This window comes from Asterias amurensis, chromosome 2 (assembly GCF_032118995.1).
Source record: "Asterias amurensis chromosome 2, ASM3211899v1".
Lineage (NCBI taxonomy): Eukaryota > Metazoa > Echinodermata > Asteroidea > Forcipulatida > Asteriidae > Asterias > Asterias amurensis.
Window position 1 is genome coordinate 30,539,063 of NC_092649.1, and position 23,366 is coordinate 30,562,428.

The following is a 23,366-nucleotide window of genomic DNA, read 5'->3' on the forward strand; positions in this document are numbered from 1 at the left end:
GTGCGCGTGTTGTTGTACGTGACATAATGTTCAACATGCCATTAGAATAACGTTGTACGGTGTACCCCCTGCGAGATTTTCGTAGTAGTGTGTGACGTAAATGTTCAGAACACGCCCACTTCTTTCAGGTGCATGTTTATAAATTATTGGCCCGCATGATAGGGCAATTAGCAAAGTAACCTCATTTATGTAGTAAGCTAAAGCTAAACCAATACACCGCCGTTACTTTCGAACGTCCTATTTACATGTTCATGAATCACAAGCCATTGTCGCGTGTATTTTACTATCAAACAATCACAAGTCCTTGTCAGTTATCAAAACAAGTTGAAAAATAACAAGTTCATTCGACCATTGTCTTTTTTGTCGCCGAGTGTTTCTATCAACCAATCACAAACCCCAGTCGCGCGTCTCAGACACCTGTTTTCATTCCGCAATACGCGCACTTTCTCCTCATCCACATTTTAGATCTTGTATGCGAGAACCTCCCAATAGTTTTGTAAAAAATGTGTTCATAATTTTGTCAATATTACGTTTTTCATCTGTCTTTAGTTTCTTTAGGGGGCCACTTTTTGATTCGTGGCTCCCGGGGATGGTTGAATGTTATCAGTTTCTATACTGGTTTATTTGAAATTTAGCAAAGTGGTATTTGGAGGACGTAGTTGAAGTCATGGTGTGCAAGTAGTTTGCAGAAATCGGGCGTGAAGTAAACGTTTCAGAATAATTATTTGCTATATGCAAATCTTTAGTAACTACAATTTGCAAATTTAAATAACGTCACACTTAAATTCTGCATAAAGTGAATAATTATTTTTAAACGTTTACTTCACGTCCGTTTTCTTACTTGCGCCCCATGACTTCAACTACGTACCAAAACTACCCCCTTGCAAAATTTTGCTATATGAATAAAATATTTTACAAGACCAATAACACTGTAAATACTGCATATAAAATGTGTGTAACAAGCAAGAAGCCAGAATGGCTTATTCGAACGAATACACCAACTTAGAAACCGATGAGATACAACCATCCCCGGGGGCCATGAAGAACAAAGTGGCTCCCTGAAGAAGCTAAAGTCAGGTGAAAACGTTAAATTAAAGCTAATTGACAAGCGAATGAATATTTAATGTCCCGTCTGAAGCACCTACTACGGCGCTCAAACTCTGATTTCGCCCTGAAACGAAATATTGCACTGTGAAAGAATAGCCGTATGAGGGCGCTATGTACGTTTAACGGTTACGATTTACACACTCGTCGTGGAACTAACCATGGAGGAAGAAAATAGAATTTGAACTAACATAACAAACAGAATCCACGCCGCATGCATGATTCGATTTTGGCGGCTATGGGCCGGTTAGTTTAATGGGGAATTAGATTACAACTTACTACACTTACCCTATTTCTGACTCTGGTCGGAATAGGTCTCATGATTTGGCGGCGCTGGTTGTCAGCATTTGACTTCATTCAACGATTTTAGTTCTCACAATTGCATACTATTTATATTAATTATTAAGAGATATTACTTTTTATCTTAAAAGTGGTGTCCTCCAGCTGAAAGGTTGCTGTCTTATAGGAGTAAGGTCTACCAATTCAGTTTCCAGTCAGCCTTTGGACAACCATACGCTATGAACCTTAATAAATACTACGATTATAAGTATAGAGAGATACAACCTGTCTGTACCAAGACCTGGAGAAGAGTGAGAGTGACTTATTGTCTACATTTGTTTTTATATGGCTATGGCAGTAAGGAATAGGATTAGGGTCTGCTCTATAGGCGAGCACAAAAGGACTTACTATAGGCCTTTATACTACACTGGGGGTTTTGGAGTTCATTGTTCACCATTTGCAGGTCACATTCCCAAGATGGTCACATACAATAGGGGATGGTAAAAGTCTCTGAGTGCAAGCACTAAAAGCTAACACATGCTTGGCAGCTGTTAATGAAATTCACTACAGTTTATTATTAAGCTTTCGCGAAAAATAATAATGTTGATATGAAATAAGAAACTTTTGGTAGCATTTCAATCAGAGCATCTTTTGCTGCGCTGAGGATCGTGGTCATCCGTGGTAATTCTTATAGAGTCTTCATTTTGCAAGTTGTTTATGGGACCTCTGTTATAGGCTTATTAAGTACAACAACTGATCGAACATCACACAAATTGACAAATAATAAACTGCTCTACGTTTCCTATGAAAGATTCCTGTTAAAGATGGTATATATACACTCGACGAGATCAGACCAAATGCCCACTATTATTGCGCTCACACAAAAACTAATAAATACAACTGTTCCACATCCCAACTTGGTAATCGTCAACTTGAGCGTTAATTGAGTTGGGATTTCCCATATAGTCCAACATGATGATCAAATAAAGTGATCGTTCACGCGGCGTTAATTGCTGTACTTTTTATATAACGGCTATAGCTGCAAGTGCAGCAGCATAAGGAAAATGACGCTTGTATGAGCTGATGGATGCGCTCACACAAAGCTGGAGCGGAACACAATCACATATTTGTTTGCCATTTCGGCCCTTCAAAGCAAATATTACCACTTGTAAACATTGTACTATGGTCTACCCCCAATTGTTAATCTGTTTTTGAAGTGAAGGTTAAAGGCTAATAATTTTCAAATGTTTGTTAACAGTAAATCACGGGATATAAACGAGAGGCGCAGTGTATTCTAATAGACTTCGATCTAGGGGCATGGTTGATGTGCTTTATAGCTTCATGCAAAACGTTGGACTCTCATTTGTGAATGTAGTGATTTTCCTGAAGTTCAGTCGTGATGGATCCTGAATGGGAGTGGTTCTGTGGGATAAATTCCTCATATACGAACGAGTCTTTAGACTGGTACGACAATGTACGAAACAACACGTGTTTAGTGAACGGAGTAGGGAGCATCTCTCATGGTATATTCCTCATCCTCTTCTCACTCATTCTCCTGGTGGTTGGATGCTGCACAAAGTATCGTCAAGTCAACACTAAACATCTACTGGTGTACCCTGGCCATAGCATAAGATGGCTCATATCAGCATTACTCCTGGTGATCATTCTTGCATCCATTGGTGAGGGCGTCATGACTGATGAGACATACCAAGTCTTGAATCAACCCACTCAGCCTCATCTCTACGTTCACAGTGTCTTGAGCTTCATAGCAGTCTTGGTGTCCCTCATCTATTATCATCACATGGAACTATGGCAGATACCGATCATGTCTACGCTTCTTTTCCTGTATTGGTTGTCTTCCCTTGGACATGAAATATTTCGTGTGTTGAGTTTGGAATACCAGAATCAGGATGACGTTAACATTGTTCTCTTTGACTTGACTGTCATCAAAATAGTCATCTACTTTTTCTTGATGATTATAGAGCTGAATGTCATCAGAACTGAGGTAGGGTAAATAATCCATATGGACTATGGGCAAGCGAACTTATCCTACAGCTATCAGATTAATAGGGTTTACATCGGTGTTTCTGGCAGTGACTGTTGAATGCGCCGCAACACATTGGGAACCTTTTAAGGTGCTACATAAAACGGGTCTCATTGAAAGTCTTTAAAATACCCGTCATAAAAATGCTCTCTTTGTTTAAGCACCTTGAGTACCTTTAAACTGTTAGGGTAAAAGTCGTCTCCATGTATTATAATGTTCAGTGTTTGTTCTTCAAGAGTTTATGGCACAAGACAGTTACAGAACCTTCACTGATTACCACTAACATCCTTTACTAACAATTACATACAGTATGAATACACAAATCTCACACAATGGCTGAATATCTTCGGTGTTACATTATAAAAGCTGTTGTTGTTGTTGTTGTTGTTTTTCATTCAAGTTTTGCTGCTGCTGTCAACAACCTAAACACTTTCCAAGTGATCTGAGACGAGACGAAATGAAGTACATGCATTACAACGTCAGCTTCTTTTCTTCGTTGACATTTTGGTGGGCAAATTGGCTCCTTACTCTGGGATATAAGAAACATCTTGAGCTTAGTGACTTGGGTGTGCCTCCAAAACGACATGAGGCTAAGTTCAACCACGAAAGGTTTCGAAAAGCCTTCAAAGAAGAAATGGTAAATCTTTAAGAAAATCAACTAAGGGCAATGAGTGATAACAGCGATTTAATTGTTGATTGTTAAAGTGTTAAATATGAACTTACTGTTCCCCCATGATGTTTGTAGGGCTTAGGGGACCAGTGTAACCATAACCTGGTTTTTAAAATGAAACATTTCTTGGTCTCAATGATGTACAGAAGAAAACCAGTATAACAGGCGGAGAGGTATCACTACCAAAGATCTATGTCAAAGTTTATGGCAGACGGCTGGTCTGTGCAGCAATTCTCAAGCTAGTGGGTGAAATGATTGCTTTTATTAATCCTCTTGCAATTGGAGCCCTGACGTCATACGTGACGACACTCAAGTACCCTAATGAGGGACCACCAGAAGTAAGTATTTGCTGACAAAGCAGCGGATAGCATTTCACACACATTTGGCAAGATTGATTTAACATTCTCTATCCCCTTGGAGAACAAGAACAAAGCAAAAAAAGGGGGGGCAAAGGGTCTTTTCAAAGACGGGGGTGCTTCAAAAGGAATTTGGGTTACATATGGGTGGATGTATTGCAAATCGGTCTGCTCATTCAAAAAGAGGAATTTGTTCATCAGTCAAAAGCTCAATGTGTGATTGAATATTATAAAAAAAAAATGATATAGGAATGACCTAAAAACGTCAATGTAAAGATATATAAATGTGAGGTCATTACATTTGTTTAGGATGTTGATACGGTAGACACTTCGTAAAGACTCGCTTTTAGCGATCAAGAAGTTGGTACAATGCCTTTCATTTCGGTGTGACCGATTACTCTTGCTTAAAAATATCTTTTACAATGACGTCATTAAGATTCACGATCTAATAACACCAGAGATTCTTCCCTCCTTATACGTCATCATTCCCAGGTAAACCCAGGACATCACGTGACTATGGAAGAATTCTTCAAGAATGGTTTTGTTTTGGTGGTTGTTATGTTTCTTGCATCTGTCGTCAACGTCTTTTGTTTACAGACTCACTTTTACATCGCCATCATAGAGGGCTTGAATGTGCGAGCTGCAATCCAGGTAAATACCACGAGAGTTAGGGCCTTGGGAAGGGACTTAGGACTTTGTGGAGATACTAAGGACATTGCGGGGGGACTTAGGACCTTTGGGAGGGACTTATGACCTTGGGAAGGGACTTAGGACTTTGGGGAGATACTTAGGACATTGCGGGGGGACTTAGGACCTTTGGGAGGGACTTATGACCTTGTGAAGGGACTTAGGACTTTGTGGAGATATTTAGGACATTGCGGGGGGACTTAGGACCTTTGGGAGGGACTTATGACCTTGGGAAGGGACTTAGGACTTTGTGGAGATATTTAGGACATTGCGGGGGGACTTAGGACCTTTGGGAGGGACTTATGACCTTGTGAAGGGACTTAGGACTTTGGGGAGATACTTAGGACATTGCGGGGGGACTTAGGACCTTTGTGAGGGACTTTAGTAAATTGATAAATATTGCACATTTCCATCTATATTATCTTACTCATTAATTTCGACGAATACAGGTGAATTTTGTAATAGAGAAATTCATAGTATAAAATTTGTTGAATATTCAGCTAATCTGCGAACTTTTTGTATTTCCTTCAAATTAAGGCCATGGTTTATGAAAAATCACTTCGTCTCTCTACTGTTGCCACTACGGGAGGCACGATGGACATGGGACAGATCACAAATCATATGTCAGTCGATCCTACAGCCATTTTCTTCATGTTTCAAATGGTCAACAACTTATGGGCTGTTCCTATACAGGTTTGTAAAATCATTTTATATTTGTAATTCAAACTACAATGATGCACGAACTATCAAGCCGAACTATCTCTGCACTCAGTTATTATTAAGCGTCTTACATAAAGAGAAAGGTGTCAGGATCGGGATTCGAACCAACCCCGGTGATGTTGCCTTCAGTGCCCAAATTTCATAAAGCCTTAAATCACAAAACTTGCAAAGCACAGCCAAACCTTAATAAGAAGAAGCAGGTATAGGCCTAGCCAGAAAAAAACCTTCATAACTTTACATTTTCACGACTGGTACATAGTGCATCACTCACTTTTGCTTAGCAAAGACTAAATTTCTATCAAAGATTTGTCTGATGCTCTATATTATGGGTTGAAAACTGGGCTCCTGTTCACTGGCCACTCGGTCTACTCGTTCAGGAAAATAATATTTTAATTTCTACCAATTAACTTGTTGTATAAGTGTCTTTGCCCATGTATGAACCGATCTTATAATTTTGACCAACAGCTTGCCGTTAACCTTGCACTGTTGTATTCCCAAATGGGTTACTCAGCTCTAATTGGGGCTAGTTTATTCATCTTAATGAGTCCGGTACAATTGAATATTGCTTCATTCATTGGAAGACAACAAAAGAAACTACTGGTAAGTTCAAAGGTCATCTATCAGACGTCTATATATTATACAAATATTGACTGCTTCGAGTGCTATGGTTAAAACTATGACTCCCGAGGTGATCCCCGGAGCGTTGGGAGGCGAAGCCGAGGGAAAATACAACGCTCCGGGGATCACCGAGGGAGTCATAGTTTTTAACCATTACACGAGAAAACGCAGTAAATATTTGTTTTATAACACCCCTAACATTTCTTAATACTGTACTATTATTATTAAGTTACAGACCTGAATGCTACAATCCACGGACGACGCGAATACAGATTGCAAACACTTTTACTTACTGTGTTGCATGTAGTGTCGTGCAATCCGAAATGGTTACAGACTATTAGTTTATCATCCTCGTACACGCAACGGACGTCTGGGTACTGCACGCCATGTGCTAGTCTGTCGGACTAGCGCACGGCGCCGTGTGCTAGTCTTCGGACTAGCGCATGGCAAACCGACGCATTACCACACGGCCGCCGTCTAGCAAAACTAAGACATGTCATGTGACGCGTTCTAAACCAATGAGCAGGCAGAATACTTGCAAAGGGCGTTACAAACATATTCATTATACGGTTAAATATTTCATGCAGACAGTACATCTGTATTTGAGTTTCCTTTTATTACACAACAAAGAAGGCTGATAATAAAATATTCAAAATGAAAGCTTAAGGAACAACTGAACCTTTAAAACAAGTACACACTTACAAGTTAATAGGCCTATTAAACTGATAATAATTACATTTGAACCGTTTGACAAGCGTTTTTTAGAGCTCAAACCATCTACTTGCGGCTTTTGCAAACATTTTGATTTATGAAGCAAACACTTTTGGACAGACCTTTTTAAATTGTCTCGTTTCTGTGTAGACGAGTCGTGTGATGCTAGGATAATTAAATTATCATTTTACAATTTTGAATGGAGTTTGGGCACTTTAAACTTTAGTAGTTGAGAAAACCTTTATGGAAGGAATATTATATTTTGTAACACCGCGAAATTGTTGATGATTCTTAAAATGAAAGTCGTTGAAGGACCAGTCGATGTTTGAGATCTGTTTGCTCTGATTCGAGTGAAAAGATTTGTGTTTATTATGTACGGTATTATTTTTTTACAGAAGTGCAGTGACGAACGTTTGAAGAAAACGAATGAATTGCTTCAAGGTATCAAGCTGTTGAAGCTATACGCGTGGGAAGGACTGTACTGTAAAGCCATTGAGATCATCAGAGCTAAAGAACTCAGCTTCCTACTTAAGATCAACATTGGCTTTATATCAACAGGTAAACAATAAACCATCAAGTACATTTCTAAGGACATTCCTAAGCACATTTCAAGTACATTTCTAAGCACATTTAACCAGACAAATTAAAAGTAACATTTGGTGACAGATTTTGACTAGTTTACTGCTACTCTACACGGCAGTGACACTCAACATTAAATGACTTCGCTGCTCTTTCAATAAATATAAAAAAAATCAAACCATATACAACAGCTCTTTTTAAAGTGTATTTCTCACATAGGACAATTTTACATTATCTTGTTGAATAGTAATCCAAATTGACAAAGAATGTCAGTATCTATTTAATGATTCCTATTTTTATTTATTTATTAACCATGTCCTCAGTGTGTTTGACGCTTTCCATGCCAGTTCTTGTGACGATTGTGGTGAGTTAAGTTTCAGCGACAAGGGAACATAAGCGGCACGGGTACCAGTTATTCTATTGGCTTACAAACTCGATTCTTGTTCAATACTTATTGAATTAATTCCTTTTTGATAATCAATCGTGCACATTCTCTTTAAACAATACAAATTTATCAAATTTTTTTTATCTGGTGCTCTAATAAAGGTTTTCTCGGTCAAATCGGCAAATGAGCAGCCAATTTCATTTTCATGCGTTCGAATTAAAGCTGTTTTGCCTCTCCAGTTGTTACTTCGTTTCAAATTCAGAATTCAGTCATTCAATTTCGTTTTGAGTCGAGTCAAATTCCTTTAGCACTATGTTCCATTTAGTGTATCGTCATTCTTTTTCGAGACACACGCACCTCAATAAGCGACACACGAATTTGAGTGCTGCTTCGATGAATTGTTAAATTGAATGGTTATTTTGTTAAATCGAATGACGCAACATTACATTTGACTAATCATAAAACGAAATCGAATTACCCTTTTCAGTAGCTTTCGATTTCGCGCGAAATAGAATAGTTTGGTAGTTAAATTGGGTGCTCTTTTTCCAAAATTGGCCGAAAAAAACCTATATTACCCGATAAGGTTTTTTTTAATAACATGTTTGTGAATATGCAATGAATGCAACAACGTTTAAAATTTCAAAATGGCTGAAGAGTTAACTCCATTAATCCTTTGATTTGTTTCTAAGGGATACGGGACCTATACCGCCCTCACCGGTGACCCCTTAACACCAGCCGTGACCTTTTCATCATTGGCTCTTTTCAATGCTCTTCTGGTTCCTTTAATGAATCTTCCAATGAGTTTGTTGTACTTCATTAATGGATACGTCAGCACAAAACGCGTACAGAAGTTCCTGGCCGCACCAGAAGTTGAAAAACATGGGAGTGAATTGAGTCGGGAACAAAATGGCGCACGACGGGATCAGGCTGAGTCGGTGAGTACAAACTCTAAAATGTGGGCTAGGGGTAGGAGGTGCTAAGAGTAAGACAAACTGGAGGGATATGAGGAGTGGTTTTTATTGACTGAGCTGGGACCTCAAATATTACAGATATTGGCCTATTGCCCTAGTGGATTGCAGGTCAAACACATTGTACAAAGGTGTAAATGATGTTTTTATTTTATTCTATGTTAAAAATTAATAGTAACAATCACGTAGACGGCAGACATCAATCTTATCATTAAATCCAAATTAAGCTTCTTTACAGTTTTAGACTAATTTAATCAACGAATGGTCTCATTTTATTTGAAAAAATGTCCATACACGAAAGTTCAAGTAATTTAAAATTTAATGTGAATAATAATCTCTTGACATCGTTTTAAAAATAAATAGGCAGTAATATGATTCGTATTATTGTATGCTGATTTTGTCAGGTTGGTTTTCGAAAGCCAGATTCAGAAACATTCACAGATAGTTCAAGTGAATCATCCGAAGAAATAGACACGGTGGAGACGTCTAAATTGATGAAAAAGAATGGCGGCAATGACGTCACGAAAGGTGTGAGTATATTAAGGTATGGCTCCACGTGTACTGGACGCGAGGTGCAAAATGAATCAACGACAAGATTGAAACATGGCGTTGCAATAAAGGTAATAAATAGGTTATATATATTTCGATGGTATTGTGTGAGTTATTTTAATCATTGTGAATGATCAGTAGTTTTGCTTACACTATGAACACGTAATTATTTTTGGAAATCATTCTTTCTATTTCGGGTTTCTTAATTTGTTTCTGATATTTCTGTTAATATCTATTCTGCCATAGGGCCTAAACGACTTTAATTTGGATTTGTTTAGAAAATGGTGTGCTATGGCCTTCATTAATTCTAAATTGATATGATTTTAAAAGACTGGTAGGCCTACACATATTACACTGATGCAATCATATATTGTATTTTTAGATATCCAACGGCTGTTTCCTGTGGGATCCAGAGTCAAGTCACGCCGTACTGTCAGATATCAATGTTGAGATACCAGAAGGTATGTTTTGCCTTCAATAGAGAGTTTATGTCTGGGTAAACATTAAACACTGTAACACCTTTTCATTCGAGTTGTTTAAACACTGTTATTGTTTTGTCTACAGGTAAACTGACTATTTTAACTGGTCAAGTCGGTTCCGGTAAATCATCTTTTATTTCTGCAATATTGGGTGAAATGACAACTATCACCGGAATGGTGCAAGTCAGGTATTGTATCAATAATTGTCTGTTAAAGAACAAATCATTGACGCTTACAAACACCTTTTCAATTCGTAGTAACTTCTGTTGCTAATGTTTTCCCACGTCCACAGTGATGTGACTTATTTCGACATCCATGCTTGAAGCAACCAGTACTCATTACTATGATTGTTACTAAATGTCAATACGATTTGTGTTCATAATTTACAGGGACCGGAACCAGATAGCGTTTGCTGCTCAGAAACCATGGCTGCTTAATACAAGTCTACAGGAAAATATACTCTTCTCTCAACCAGTGGAATCGAGGAAGTTAGTTATTGCCTTTTCTCTCTCTTTAGTTCTTCTTAAAACTAAAATAGCTGTTAACAATTTAATTTGAAACACGCTTCATTATTCTCACAGATACAAACGAGTGATAGACGCTTGTGCCTTGCGACCAGACATTGATATCTTACCAGCCGGAGACCAGACTGAGATTGGTGAGAAAGGAATCAACCTAAGTGGTGGACAGAAGCAGCGAATCAGCGTGGCTAGAACCATGTACTCGGATCGAGATGTCATTATACTGGTAAACTTGTACACAACTTCTTGCAATCCGCGACATCACAATTTAGAGTTCCACTAAATCTGTGACAATTTTAAAAGAAGACCATTCAAGCTAAAAAAAAAATTAAAAAAAATAACAATGTAGTTTTTATTCATTCTAGAATTTTCAAGTAAATATGTTCTACAAATAACACCAAGTCTATTTTTTTGCTCAGGACGATCCACTGTCAGCCCTCGATGTCCATGTTGGTCGCCATCTGTTCGAAGAGGGTATCATGAAACTACTAGTGAGCCATCGACAGACGGTTATTTTGGTCACACATCAACTTCAGTATCTAAATAGAGCAGACTTGGTAAGTCGGCAAAACTAGCCAAAAATGGGTTTAAGTTAAAAGAATCTTGAACAGAACAATTCTTGCCGAACACCAACGAATGAAAACGAGTTGTCACGTTTTCGTTATAGTGAGTGAAGAAGGCAAAGATAATATTGGTGGATTGATTCACACGCTAGCTAAGCTTGCCTCCACTGTAAGGGTTTATTGTTTTTTAATCAGATAATAGAAATGAAAGATGGTCGGATAGCTGCCCAAGGTACATTAGATGACATCATTGCTGCTGATCCTGATATGTATAGTGAGTACAACAAGGCTATAGAACTAGCCAGCGAGTCAGAAGCCGAGTTGGAACAGTCTGGTTACGAATCAGAGTCAGTCAAGGAGGAGAGAGAACGACTCCGACAGCAAGTCAAGACTGCCATCCTGACAAAAGGTCAAGGACAAAATTTGATTTGCTTCAATTTGCTCAAGACAGTTACCGACGAATATCCCCCTGCAAATTCAAACATGAGGCAGCCGACCTCACTAATTTTAATGATCACCTCGCTGTGAAGATTTCATATGACATAAAATAAATACTATGAAGCCCACTGATGCAAACATTGTTATTAAAAAATGTCATTTGAATAGGTTGCTTTAGAAACTTCTGATGTTTATATGGAATTATTTCTAAGCGACGCATACTTTACAGTTTGCAGACTGCATATACATTTTTTCATCACCAATTTGAATGTTACGTTACCAATTTGCTTAATTCGTCAGACAAGGTCCAATTGTATAGATATTTAAGCATACAAAATATGCTAAGCACAACAGAATTGTGATGAGCAGAGTCAGGTTACCAGCCCTAATAACATGTTGGACCGTTTCAATTTAATTTTCAGTTCAATGTATTATTTACATCACGTTAAAAACATAAACATTGCCTTCCACTGTGCATCAATGATAAAAACCAACAATTAACAAAAATATATATAGATATTCACTACATAAACAGGTTTACAAATATAAACGGGACAAAATACAGAGAGACAAATATATTTACAACCATCCAAAAAATTACAGGGGAGATGACAAAAAACATAACAATCACAAATAAGGAACAATGATGCCAGCAAACCAAGAAAAACAGTAAGCGGACAGAAGCAGGGGGTTATCTTTTAAATTTGGAGTTGAATAGGTGGCAAGCATTAGGGAAGAATAACAATCTGAAACGCTTAGTGCGGGTGGGGGGGGGAGACGAATTCTTCCTGATTTGTTGACCACCACTGAAGAATGAAGTGGATGGGTATGATCTTGCATAATGACTTGAATCTTTTAAGAGGTAATGGCCGATTCAAAAACACAATGTAAATCCTTAATGTCCAGGCCAATCGTTTTGGAAGCAGCTCTTATGACACGTTCCAGTCGGTGGCTGTCTTTGGCTCTAAGATTACCATACCAGCCACAAATGCAGAATGAGATAGTGGACTTGATAACACTTTGCGACTGGTATCCTGCTCATTCTTGTTAAGCATAATTTGTTTTGGCAATATTCTTTGCTTGAGCTGTATGAAATTGGGCCATGGGGAAACGAATGTTTAAAGGCATAACTGGTCTTTGAACTGAGTGTTTTATTTTTTTATAAATTCAAACTGATATTAATTTGCTTTTATGATGACTTTATACAGATGTAGATAAAAGCAGAGCGTCTGGTACTCTGATGGAGAAAGAAGAGATGGAACGAGGTTCAGTGTCTTACTCTGTCTATATCTACTACGCCATTAATGCAGGCTGGCTCACATTCATACTCAGTGTCATACTAGCTGCAGTTAACTCCGGCTTCCTTATTGGAACCAATTTCTGGCTCTCCGCTTGGTCAGAAGCTGGTCTCAGAAACCAAGTTAGTTCTCAAAAAAGAAAGAATCGTTGTTGTAGAGTTTGGTTAAAGCCATTTGACACTTTCGGTAAACAGTGTTGTCCGAAGGCCCACACCTAACAAACCTATGAAAAGTTAGGCTCAATCGCTCATCGGAGTCGGGAGAAAATAACGGGAAACCCACCCTTGTTTCCGAACGTTTCACCGTGTCATGACATGTGTTTAAAAAAATCCGTAATTCTCGATAACGAGAATTGATAATCGGTTTAATGTTTTCTCAAAGAGTAAAGCATTTCATGGAATAATATTAATATTTCAAGTGAAGTCTTAAACCCTGTAAGTTATTTGTAAAAATGTGAACCTTTTTTTTGTTCCGAAAGTGTATAATGGCTTATAATGGCTTTAACTTTCAAACAAGATTATAATCTGTATGACTGTTTGAGCCCGACTGTTCATACAAACTCCCGGGATGCCTCGGTACACTTGGGCTCAGTTCTTCAAAATGGCATGCCAATCTTTTGTTGCCATCAATATGATAGAAGAGTAGACAGAAAAGGAAAATTCGAAACATGAAAGACCATTAAGTCTTCTTTTCAAGATTTCAAGACGAATAGGGCAGTCACCGTACAGACTCATCTCTAAGAACCAAAGGTATCAATCTCTACTCACTCCTCTCCAGAAACTAAAGACTGAGTGTGCGACGAACTGTCTTCTCTGTATAAGTTCTCATGGGTTTGGAAGATGCCAGAAACATGAATCTTCGGTTTAATATTGAAGATTGCATACGAGGTCAATGAATGATGGTATGGGAGTTCCATTCTTCCATTGAATTATCCATTTTATTATGTGTTAGATCAACACCTTATAACTGAACTGTTTTCTTACAGACAGATTACGATGAGATATTTGCTCAATACTTTGGTGTCTATGTCGGCTTGAATGCGGGCTATTTGATATTCAGAGTGCTAACTGCTGCTGCCATAGTGTGGGGAGTTCTAACGGCTGCTAAGAGACTACAAAGAGGAATGCTCCATAATATCATCAAAGTACCGCTAAGGTAGGGGTAAGGAATAGACCAAGTATAGTCTCTTAATCAAGCTTGTTTGGTGGAGACCCATGATAGTGTGGGGAGTTCCAACGGCTGCTAAGAGACTACAACGAGGAATGCTCCATAATTATCAAAGTATACTGCTAAGGTAGGGGTAAGGATTAGACCGAGTATAGTCTCTTAATCAAGCTTGTTTGGTGGAAACCCCTGATTTGTATGTAGCTGGGTTTATGGAACCTTGGTTTATGGAAGTATAAAAACGTACTATTATTATTCTACAAATTTCCCCAAATTAATTGTTGTGGTGTTTACTTTCTTTATGCAGATTTTTCGACACAACTCCTATTGGCCGAGTTCTGAATCGGTTTTCTAATGACACTGAACAGATTGATACGGTAAGAAAGTGTTCCATGGAGTGATGTTAGTGTTTATCTTTAAGTCGATCAGCATTGCGCTTTGATCAAATACCAATCTCAATGAAATAGTGACACATTTAAATATACGTTTGTGTTTTGGTTCCTTCGTTTATCCAGAAACTATTACAGACGATAAACCTGTTGCTGGCTAGTTCTCTAAAGGTTCTGTCAGCCGTGTTGGTTAACACCATCGTCATGCCAATCTTCATTGCTTTCTTTATCCCTATTGCTATTGGTTACTTCTTCCTGCAAAGATACTTTCTAGCAACGTCAAGGTAACTACTTACGTTATTACAATTCAATACAGTCCCTATTACTAAAACGTTACTTTTAGTTGGTAAATATTAACATTGCCTATAGCATCATGATAAATAGTGATTTGAACTGTCAGAAAATTCTCTTTTGCAGTGTAAAGTAAAATACTTCAGTAATTGTTTCATAACTTATCAAATTCTTTCAAAGACTCCCGCATCCACTATGAAGCAACTACCTGAAACATACTCGGTTGCCCGAGCTCGTTTTAACCCACTATTAAGCCCATTTATGTGACGACTGCTTACATCTATCAGAACATGTTGCTATAACATGAAGGCTTGATCTGAGCCAAGTAGTAAGCTTATGGCATTTACGAGTCTGTGTCGACAATCATTGATCCACTTCGACACTGGGAGGGGTTAGATGTAGACAAAGCTTTGCGGTCAAACACAGTCATGTTACGAGTTATGTTTATCTTGTCCTACTTTTAGGGAGTTACAACGACTAGACAGTGTAAGCAAGTCTCCTGTCTTCGCTTACTTCTCAGAAAGTCTCGGAGGGCTTACCACCATTCGAGCATTCCGGTTTGTCATTTTTTTGTCAGTCTATAGATTTGTGTATGCAAATAATAGAAATAAGGTAGTAATAAACCATTAAACAACATTATAAGACAGGCTTTTCTAGTGTATACTTTTTAACCACTGTTTTAAACCCTGTTTTAAAAGTAACACTTTAAAACTGTTGACTTTCCAGATGTGGCGATCGTTTCTACAAAACCGTTATATCGAGGATCAATTCCAATTTGTCTGCCTTCATGTACTTGCAAGTAGTGCAACGCTGGCTTGGCGTTAGATTGGTAAGTGCCTTCATGTACGTACAAGTAGTGCAACGCTGGCTTGGCGTTAGATTTGTAAGTGCCTTCATGTACTTACAAGTAGTGCAACGCTGGCTTGGCGTTAGATTGGTAAGTGCCTTCATGTACGTACAAGTAGTGCAACGCTGGCTTGGCGTTAGATTTGTAAGTGCCTTCATGTACTTACAAGTAGTGCAACGCTGGCTTGGCGTTAGATTTGTAAGTGCCTTCATGTACTTACAAGTAGTGCAACGCTGGCTTGGCGTTAGATTTGTAAGTGCCTTCATGTACTTACAAGTAGTGCAACGCTGGCTTGGCGTTAGATTGGTAAGTGCCTTCATGTACTTACAAGTAGTGCAACGCTGGCTTGGCGTTAGATGGGTAAGTGCCTTCATGTACTTGCAAGTAGTGCAACGCTGGCTTGGCGTTAGATGGGTAAGTGCCTTCATGTACTTACAAGTGGTGCAACGCTGGCTTGGCGTTAGATGGGTAAGTGCCTTCATGTACTTGCACGTGTGGGTTTATTCACTCGGGAATTAATCAATCTATCAATCATTTGTAGCATTTATACGGGACATTACTCCCCAATGTAGTACATGTTTAAGCTTAAAGAGAAGTTCATATAATGTCCGAGTCGTTTTTTCTCCACATTAAATAGGACTTTATCGGTGCACTGATGGTGATTCTGGCTGGTATGACGACACTGGTTGGTGCTTTAACCATTGGTCTAGATCCTAGTCTCGTTGGACTAGCAGTCACATACACTCTACAGGTTTGTCTATAGATTGCTGTCTGATATACCGACTAGATTATAATGCTAAATGGGACAACAGTCTGAATGGACATATTTGACAATGGCTATGTCAGGATCTCTCTTTGCAGCCAAAGTTCATACAGCTATATCCGAAGAAGATGCTTGATTTGAACATATATTCTGACCACAATGTCTTTTGGAGTTAATGGTATTCTTGCCTACTGCATGGGGGATCGTGCACTAAACTAACTTTTTGAGGACTGTAATTAGTAGCTCTTATTGTAATGTACAGATTTCTGGCTATTTGAACTTTTACGTGCGCACGATGGCTGATTTGGAGATGCAAATGAACGCAGTAGAACGTGTCAAGTACTATACTCACGTCGACAATGAGTCGTATGAAGGTAAGATCACACACAACAGATTACATGAACTACTAACATTATATTGTCAAGCTTCTGCGCAAAAACATTTTAATCATCACGTTTGACTTGGTTGACCCACATTCCCACAGGACTTGAACCACCCCAGAATTGGCCAAACTGTGGTACAGTGAAGCTTGAAAACGTTTCAGTGCGATATGGCCAAGATACAGACCCAGTGCTTCGAGACATCACAGTAGAGTTTCAGGCTGGAGAAAAGGTCATTCAATTTACTTCAATTGTTTACTCTCTTTAAAAAATTGTATTTTCGTACAACGTTGAAGGTTCCATTTCAATTGTGAAAATGTTCGTTTATTTTGTAATATATTTATAAATTATCAGTAAAATGACATTACAGAGGAACCTACGAGTCCACGATCATATAATCGGAGAACCACGGTGAAAAGACGAAACATATTTGTTTCTTCCATAAAGTATATTAAGACCCATTGCTATGGAGCATAGGTAAAGTTACTGTTATTTTTGGGACACTTCATATTTCAATCAGCATAAGAAGTTATTACACAAATAGTATTAGACCCCAGGCTCTGCCAAAAATCGCTGAACGCATTTGATGTTGTTAATATTGAATTTCATTTCCATAAGAAGTAATTCCATCAATCCAATGTATGTAGTGGTTTACTGTATATGTTTACAGGTTGGTATTTGTGGCCGGACAGGGGCAGGGAAGTCTTCTCTTACTCTAGCATTGCTTCGTGTTATCGATATATGTAAAGGTAAGCTTCAATATTAACACAAAACCAAAACTAATTTCAAACTTGTCGCTTGCTTTAAAATCTCATATAATATTCTTATCAAGTTATTAATTTGTTATCAGAGACGTCAGTACAAGTAACCCCAACCCATGCATAATGGCTATGGCTTATAGCCACACACTTTATCTGTGGCTATGGCTAGATTGCTACACATCTCCATTCATCAACGGTCATCAACCACATCAATAGCCGTAGTCACTCAATCTGGATGACACTATGTATGAAAGTGTCTAATTAAGAAATCTTGTGTCTGATCACTGTCTTTGTATTCCTCAAAATAGACGCTCTGTTTATAAAAAAAAAACTACCAACCTATGACCATGTGAATGTTTAAAGTCTGACATTGACATGACATCCATTCGCTGTTACAGGTCGCGTCGTAATTGATGGTATTGACATCAAGTCTGTGCCCCTGACTTCTCTTAGGAGTCAAATAAGCATTATCCCGCAGGATCCAGTTCTTTTTACTGGAACAATAAGGTAACCAGTGAATGTATAATTAAGTCTTTTCTTCATCTCATACACAACGTGAGAGGGTAGGGCCTAAATGATTTTGACTGTGGTCACAAAACCTGTAGACCAATCATTGAAACCTCAGCATTAGTAATTTAGCATTCTTATGAAGAGGAGCAAAGTACACTGTTCGAAACGTCGACACCAAACGGGTTCTTCTCAGAACCAATTCTTCTCCCTAAATAGTTTGTTTTTTCTTGTGACCCATACCATACCAACCTATAAATAGTATCAGTCAGCTGGAAGCCAGTTTTACTATAGGGGTGTCCCAAGAAAGACATTGAGTCAGAAACCTTGTATCTTTTCTCCATCATGACAACCCATACTAATTCTCCTGAACAAGGTAAAGTATACAGTTCGAAAAGTCGATACCAAAACAGTCCTTTTAAGAGCTCAATACACGGTTGTACCCGTAAGTTATTAACAGTTAATAATTCCCCTTTTAGTTTATTGCATTAAAAGAGTAGGTTCTCCCGAAAGAATTTATAAGTAATCAGAGTTTGATACTCGTCAACAGGTATAATTTAGACCCAACTGGGAAAGACAACACGGACGAATCTCTATGGCGCGCCTTGGAAATCGCTCAACTCAAAGATGCAGTTTCATCGCTGGACGAGGGATTGGGTAAGTTAACATAGATTTAAAATGTGTTGAAGGGGGGCAAAACCTTGCTCAATACCGGCAGAAAGGCAGCCCATGCTCAGCACCGGCAGGGGACAAAGACCACGCCTAAAGACTGGCAGGGGAGGCAAAACCTTACCCAAGACCGGCAGGGAGGCTACCAATGCTCAGGTCCGGCAGGGGACAAAGACCACGCCTAAAGACTGGAAGGGGAGGCAAAACCTTACCCAAGACCGGCAGGGAGGCAGCCCACGCTCAGGGCCGGCAGGGGACCAAGACCACGCCTACCAAGACTAGCAGGCGAGGCACGACCATGCCCAAGACCAGCAGGGGCACACCAAGAACAAGCCAAATACCGGCAGGGGGGGGGGGGGCAAGAACACGCCCAAGACAGGCAGGGGAGGCAACACCATGCCCAAAACCGGCAGGGGAGGCAAACCAGTAAAGACCGAAAGGGGAAGCAACACCATACCAAAAACCGGTAGGGGAGGCAACCACGCCCAAGACCGGCAGACCATGCCCTAAAACCGGCAAGAGGACAAACCACACCAAAGACCGAAAGGGGAGGCAACACCATGCCCAAAATCGGTAGGGGAGGCAACCACGCCCGAGACCGGCAGGGGATTCAAGACCATGCCCAAGACCGGCAGGGGAGGGCAAACCACCTAAGACCAAAAGGGGAGGCAACACCATGCCCGAGACCGGCAGGGGAGCAGACCACGCCCAAGACCGGCAGGGGAAGCAGACCACGCCCAAGAGCGGCAAGGGAATCAGACCACGCCCAAGACCAGCAGGGGATTCAAGACCATGCCCATGAGCGGCAGGGGAGGCAAGACCATGCCCGAGACCAGCAGGGGAAGCAGACCACGCCCAAGACTGGCAGGGAAAGCAGACCACGCCCGAGACCGGCAGGGGAGGCAAGACCACGCCCAAAAGCGGCAGGGGAAGCAGACCACGCCTAAGAGCGGCATGGGAAGCAGACCACGGCCAAGAGCGGCAGGGGAGGCAAGATCAAGCCAGAGACCGGCACATTAAGACTTTAGTCTGAGGTCGGCAAATGGGAAGACCAGTGATAATGGTCAGTGATAATGACCAGTGATATCAAGACCTACTACAACACTGTTTAAAGAAGTAACCCTTGTGTGTTAACATTTTTGAAATGGAAATGAAAAGAGCTTGTTGCGTGAGGTGAAGAATGTTCCATGATATACTATTGTTTTCATTTTGTAGATTCAATGATAAGTGAAGGTGGTGAGAATTTCAGTGTTGGTCAGCGGCAGTTATTCTGTTTGGCTCGTGCCTTCCTCAGGAAGTCTCGTATCCTCATCATGGATGAAGCCACTGCATCAATCGACCTAGAAACGGTAAGATGTCGTTTTCTGTAATTGTCTAATATGAGACTTCTTTATATGAGACTATAATCTCGCATGGTGTCGAAGTTGTAAGCCTGAATAAGTAACTAGTCTGGTTCATTAAATGTATCTTGATTGTTTGCTTTTATAAAACAGGACAAGCTTCTTCAGAGTGTAGTGACAACCGCCTTCGCTGAGCGTACTGTGCTGACTATAGCGGTTGGTTCAAGTCTTGTATTGTTGTTAGTTGCATAATGTGTTTTAGTAAAGATGAAATTTAAACCAAAAGGCAGTGGACACGTTTGGTAACTGTCAAAAATTAACCAGTATTCTCACTTTGTGTAATCAAAAGAAGCATAAAATAAGAAACCTGTGAAAGTTTGTGCTCAATTGGTCATCGAATTTGCAAGAGAATACTGAAAGAAGAAAAACACTTGTTGCATTACTCTGTGTGCTTCAAATGCATAAAAAGGCTTCAAAAAATGTTTCTTCGGTGGGAGCCGTTTCTCACAATGTTTTTATCAACACCTCTCCATTGCTCATAACCAAGTAAGGTTTTATGCTAACAATTATTTTCAGTAATTCCCAATAGTTGCTTTTTAGTTTGACATGATTTGTTTTGTGTTTTTGACGTAGCATCGCATTGGAACTATATTGAACTCTGACAAGATACTGGTTCTGGACGAGGGGAAAGTAGTAGAGTATGGAGCGCCAAATGAACTCATAGAAAAGGAAGATGGTATATTTGCTTCGTTTGTTCGAGACAAGCACATGTAATCACACCCTACGAACAATTGAAACCTAAATGCACCCCTATACAGAATTTCAATACGCATGCGCGTTGGATTCCATTGGACCTTTATTCTTTGACGTCATTTTCATCAAGTGATGTTTTGAATTTTGTTAATGGTGTGTATTGTTGTTTAAAACAAAACGTATGAGGAAATGCAAATAATGATGTAACTGGTTAACAAAAAGAAGAAGATAGACTATTGTTTTCCCTTGTATGTATTCCCATGAACTCTTAAATGTCTGTATACGTAAAGATTAAGATAGATATAGGGTTTTTATTCTGGGAAATTGTTAATTTAATTGAAAATTTATAAATAATTTTATATTAAATATGGCTGAAACCAAACAGTCAAAGGAATGTAATATGATTGAACATGAGTTTATTTTCTTATGGAAACTATCTTATTTAAAAAAGATTTATTGGTCCGGAGATTTGAGTAATACGAAACAGAACACACTGTGAAAGTTTAGGTGCAGTTTGTTTCTTTTGTCAGGTATGATTTTACAAGTATCACATAAGACAAGATTTAAGCACTAAAGGCCCATGGGACGCCCATGTTAATAGGGGTAAGCATTTAAACTCAGTTACGAATGGGGCAATCGGTTTTGTGTTGTGGTTCCTTATTTTACTTTCCCCATTGTGGGCCCCGGTTCGAATCCTACTTTGGACCAGAGATTTTCTTGCATGTATAGATTCAGCTCTCTGTCAAACTTATTGCGTGAGTTTTTTCCTCTCATATCTAAAACTGATATTTTCTTACAATATTCTACTCACACGTTAAAAGATATAGTGCACGACCAGAATGCTAACAAAATAATGCTAAAAAGTACCGTAGGATTATGTATTTATACCGATTTTAATTCAATTTTATTTTTGAATTCATAGTTTAGAAGTACCAGTCACTATGAGCATGGTTGCATCGTAAATAACACTCAAATAACGAATACAAAGATTGTAAACCAATTATTGATCCACCTGAAAAGGGCATCATGGATCGATTCTGCAAATAAATTATTTTATTTTGACTTAGGACAAGTTACTCATCCTTAATTTAAAACCATAAGTTTTCCTAGGATAAGTCCTAAGTTAGGACTAGTCCAAACTTGTTGTGAAATCAACCGCTAAGTCAACGAACTATACAGGAAAGCATAACACACAAAGTTGATTATTCATCACAATCCAGTACAAAAACTGATCGAACCCCAAGAACTTGACGAGTAATAAACTACAACAGATTTCAGTTAAAGATGCTGTCAACAAGATCAGACAAAATAAACACAATCACAAGTTTATTTGCCAATGAAAACATGGCCTTACAAAACCAATATTACCATTTATCAGGCTTGTACTATGGTTTGACAATGAAGGTCAAAGATGAATGATTTCAAAGATCACTATAGTGGAGCAGGTTCGGGTTCATTCAATCATTTTCATCCAATTATTTGTAAAGCTATACTTTACAGGATATTGGTTAGAGAAAGAATGACAAAGCAGTTCTGTATTGGTGAGTGTGTAACTGATGTGTCTTTTATAGTAACATGCCTTTTAATGTAGTAGTGGATAAAACTAACTTTATAAATGTTTTGGGATTCATTTGTGTTTGTGTATTCCAGATAATATGACATTCTTTTTACAAACACGTGTCATTTATTTAAATTAAGTGCACAGCAGTGGTAGTATATGAAGTATAAATGCTGACAGATTCGCACGCATCGCTTACCGGTTTGTGGTTTTATAAAGATGGTCATAATACAAAACTTCATTTGAAAAAGTTTACTTGAAATTCTATAGGTTTTTTTTAAATGAAGGTAATAGTCGGTTTTGACCCTGCGACTTCCAAAATCAGAAAACATCAGGCCTTGACGGCATTTGAACATTGTTGTAGAATAATGTCGGGGTGTAAAGTCAAAAATCTTGGACTAAAAGCTAAGATTAACTCTTGGCGGTCTCCTTTCTATTGAAGTGGTAGCATCTCTTCAAGTTACTTGCATGTAAATTATTCTTGTTTTTAATATTTAACTTCTTGAATGTTAAAATAGAGTTGATCAATTCCTTGTACCAATTATCATTGCATTTTTCTTACAACCAATTGCCATGGTTCATTACCTTCTATATAAAGACATACTTAATAAAACTCCCAACTTTCCATTATATTTTTGTCTTACGTTTTTCATATCTAACACAATAAACCAAACGTTTATCAATAATTCAGAGCTTTGTTTTGTCTTTACAAAGACGTTTTATAATTGACCTTGAAGTTCAGTCGTGATGGATACTGAATGTTAAAATTTGGGGCGTATCAAGAGATTTCTCATAAAGCCCAACATGATCACAGCGTGATCGTTCATGCGTTGATTACTGTACTTTATAGCTGCAAGTGCAGCAGGATAAAAATGATGCTTGTTGAGCTGATGGATGCACTCAAATAAAATTGGTGCGGAATATAATCGCATGTTTATTTTCCATCGAACGGATGGCATTGCAAAGCAAATATTA

The 23,366-nt window shown here is 38.8% G+C and overlaps 1 protein-coding gene across 5 annotated transcripts; it reads left to right on the forward strand.

The window, feature by feature from the left end:
• The first annotated feature begins 2,701 nt into the window (after positions 1–2,701).
• On the forward strand, positions 2,702–23,059 carry LOC139933858 (ATP-binding cassette sub-family C member 9-like). Of its 5 annotated transcripts, XR_011785631.1 has the most exons (32): positions 2,702–3,388; positions 3,828–4,064; positions 4,244–4,435; positions 4,946–5,104; positions 5,678–5,833; positions 6,326–6,460; positions 7,585–7,747; positions 8,092–8,132; positions 8,843–9,088; positions 9,526–9,741; positions 10,053–10,131; positions 10,235–10,337; positions 10,539–10,637; positions 10,731–10,896; positions 11,090–11,227; positions 11,429–11,642; positions 12,880–13,091; positions 13,955–14,124; positions 14,441–14,510; positions 14,649–14,806; positions 15,278–15,370; positions 15,540–15,642; positions 16,298–16,411; positions 16,686–16,797; positions 16,908–17,035; positions 17,474–17,552; positions 17,963–18,071; positions 18,622–18,728; positions 19,956–20,089; positions 20,234–20,296; positions 20,714–21,292; positions 21,341–23,059. XR_011785631.1 is itself a non-coding variant. In XM_071928094.1 (31 exons), exons 1-31 carry the CDS (start codon positions 2,783–2,785, stop codon positions 20,852–20,854), a joined length of 4,743 nt encoding a protein of 1,580 aa, XP_071784195.1. In that variant the 5' UTR covers positions 2,702–2,782; the 3' UTR covers positions 20,855–23,059. The 5 variants fall into 5 exon arrangements, 3 of the variants coding, with proteins under 3 accessions (XP_071784195.1, XP_071784196.1, XP_071784197.1); XM_071928094.1 differs by having other exon boundaries at positions 20,714–23,059; XM_071928095.1 differs by lacking the exon at positions 16,908–17,035 and having other exon boundaries at positions 17,451–17,552; positions 20,714–23,059.
• The last annotated feature ends 307 nt before the right edge of the window (positions 23,060–23,366 follow it).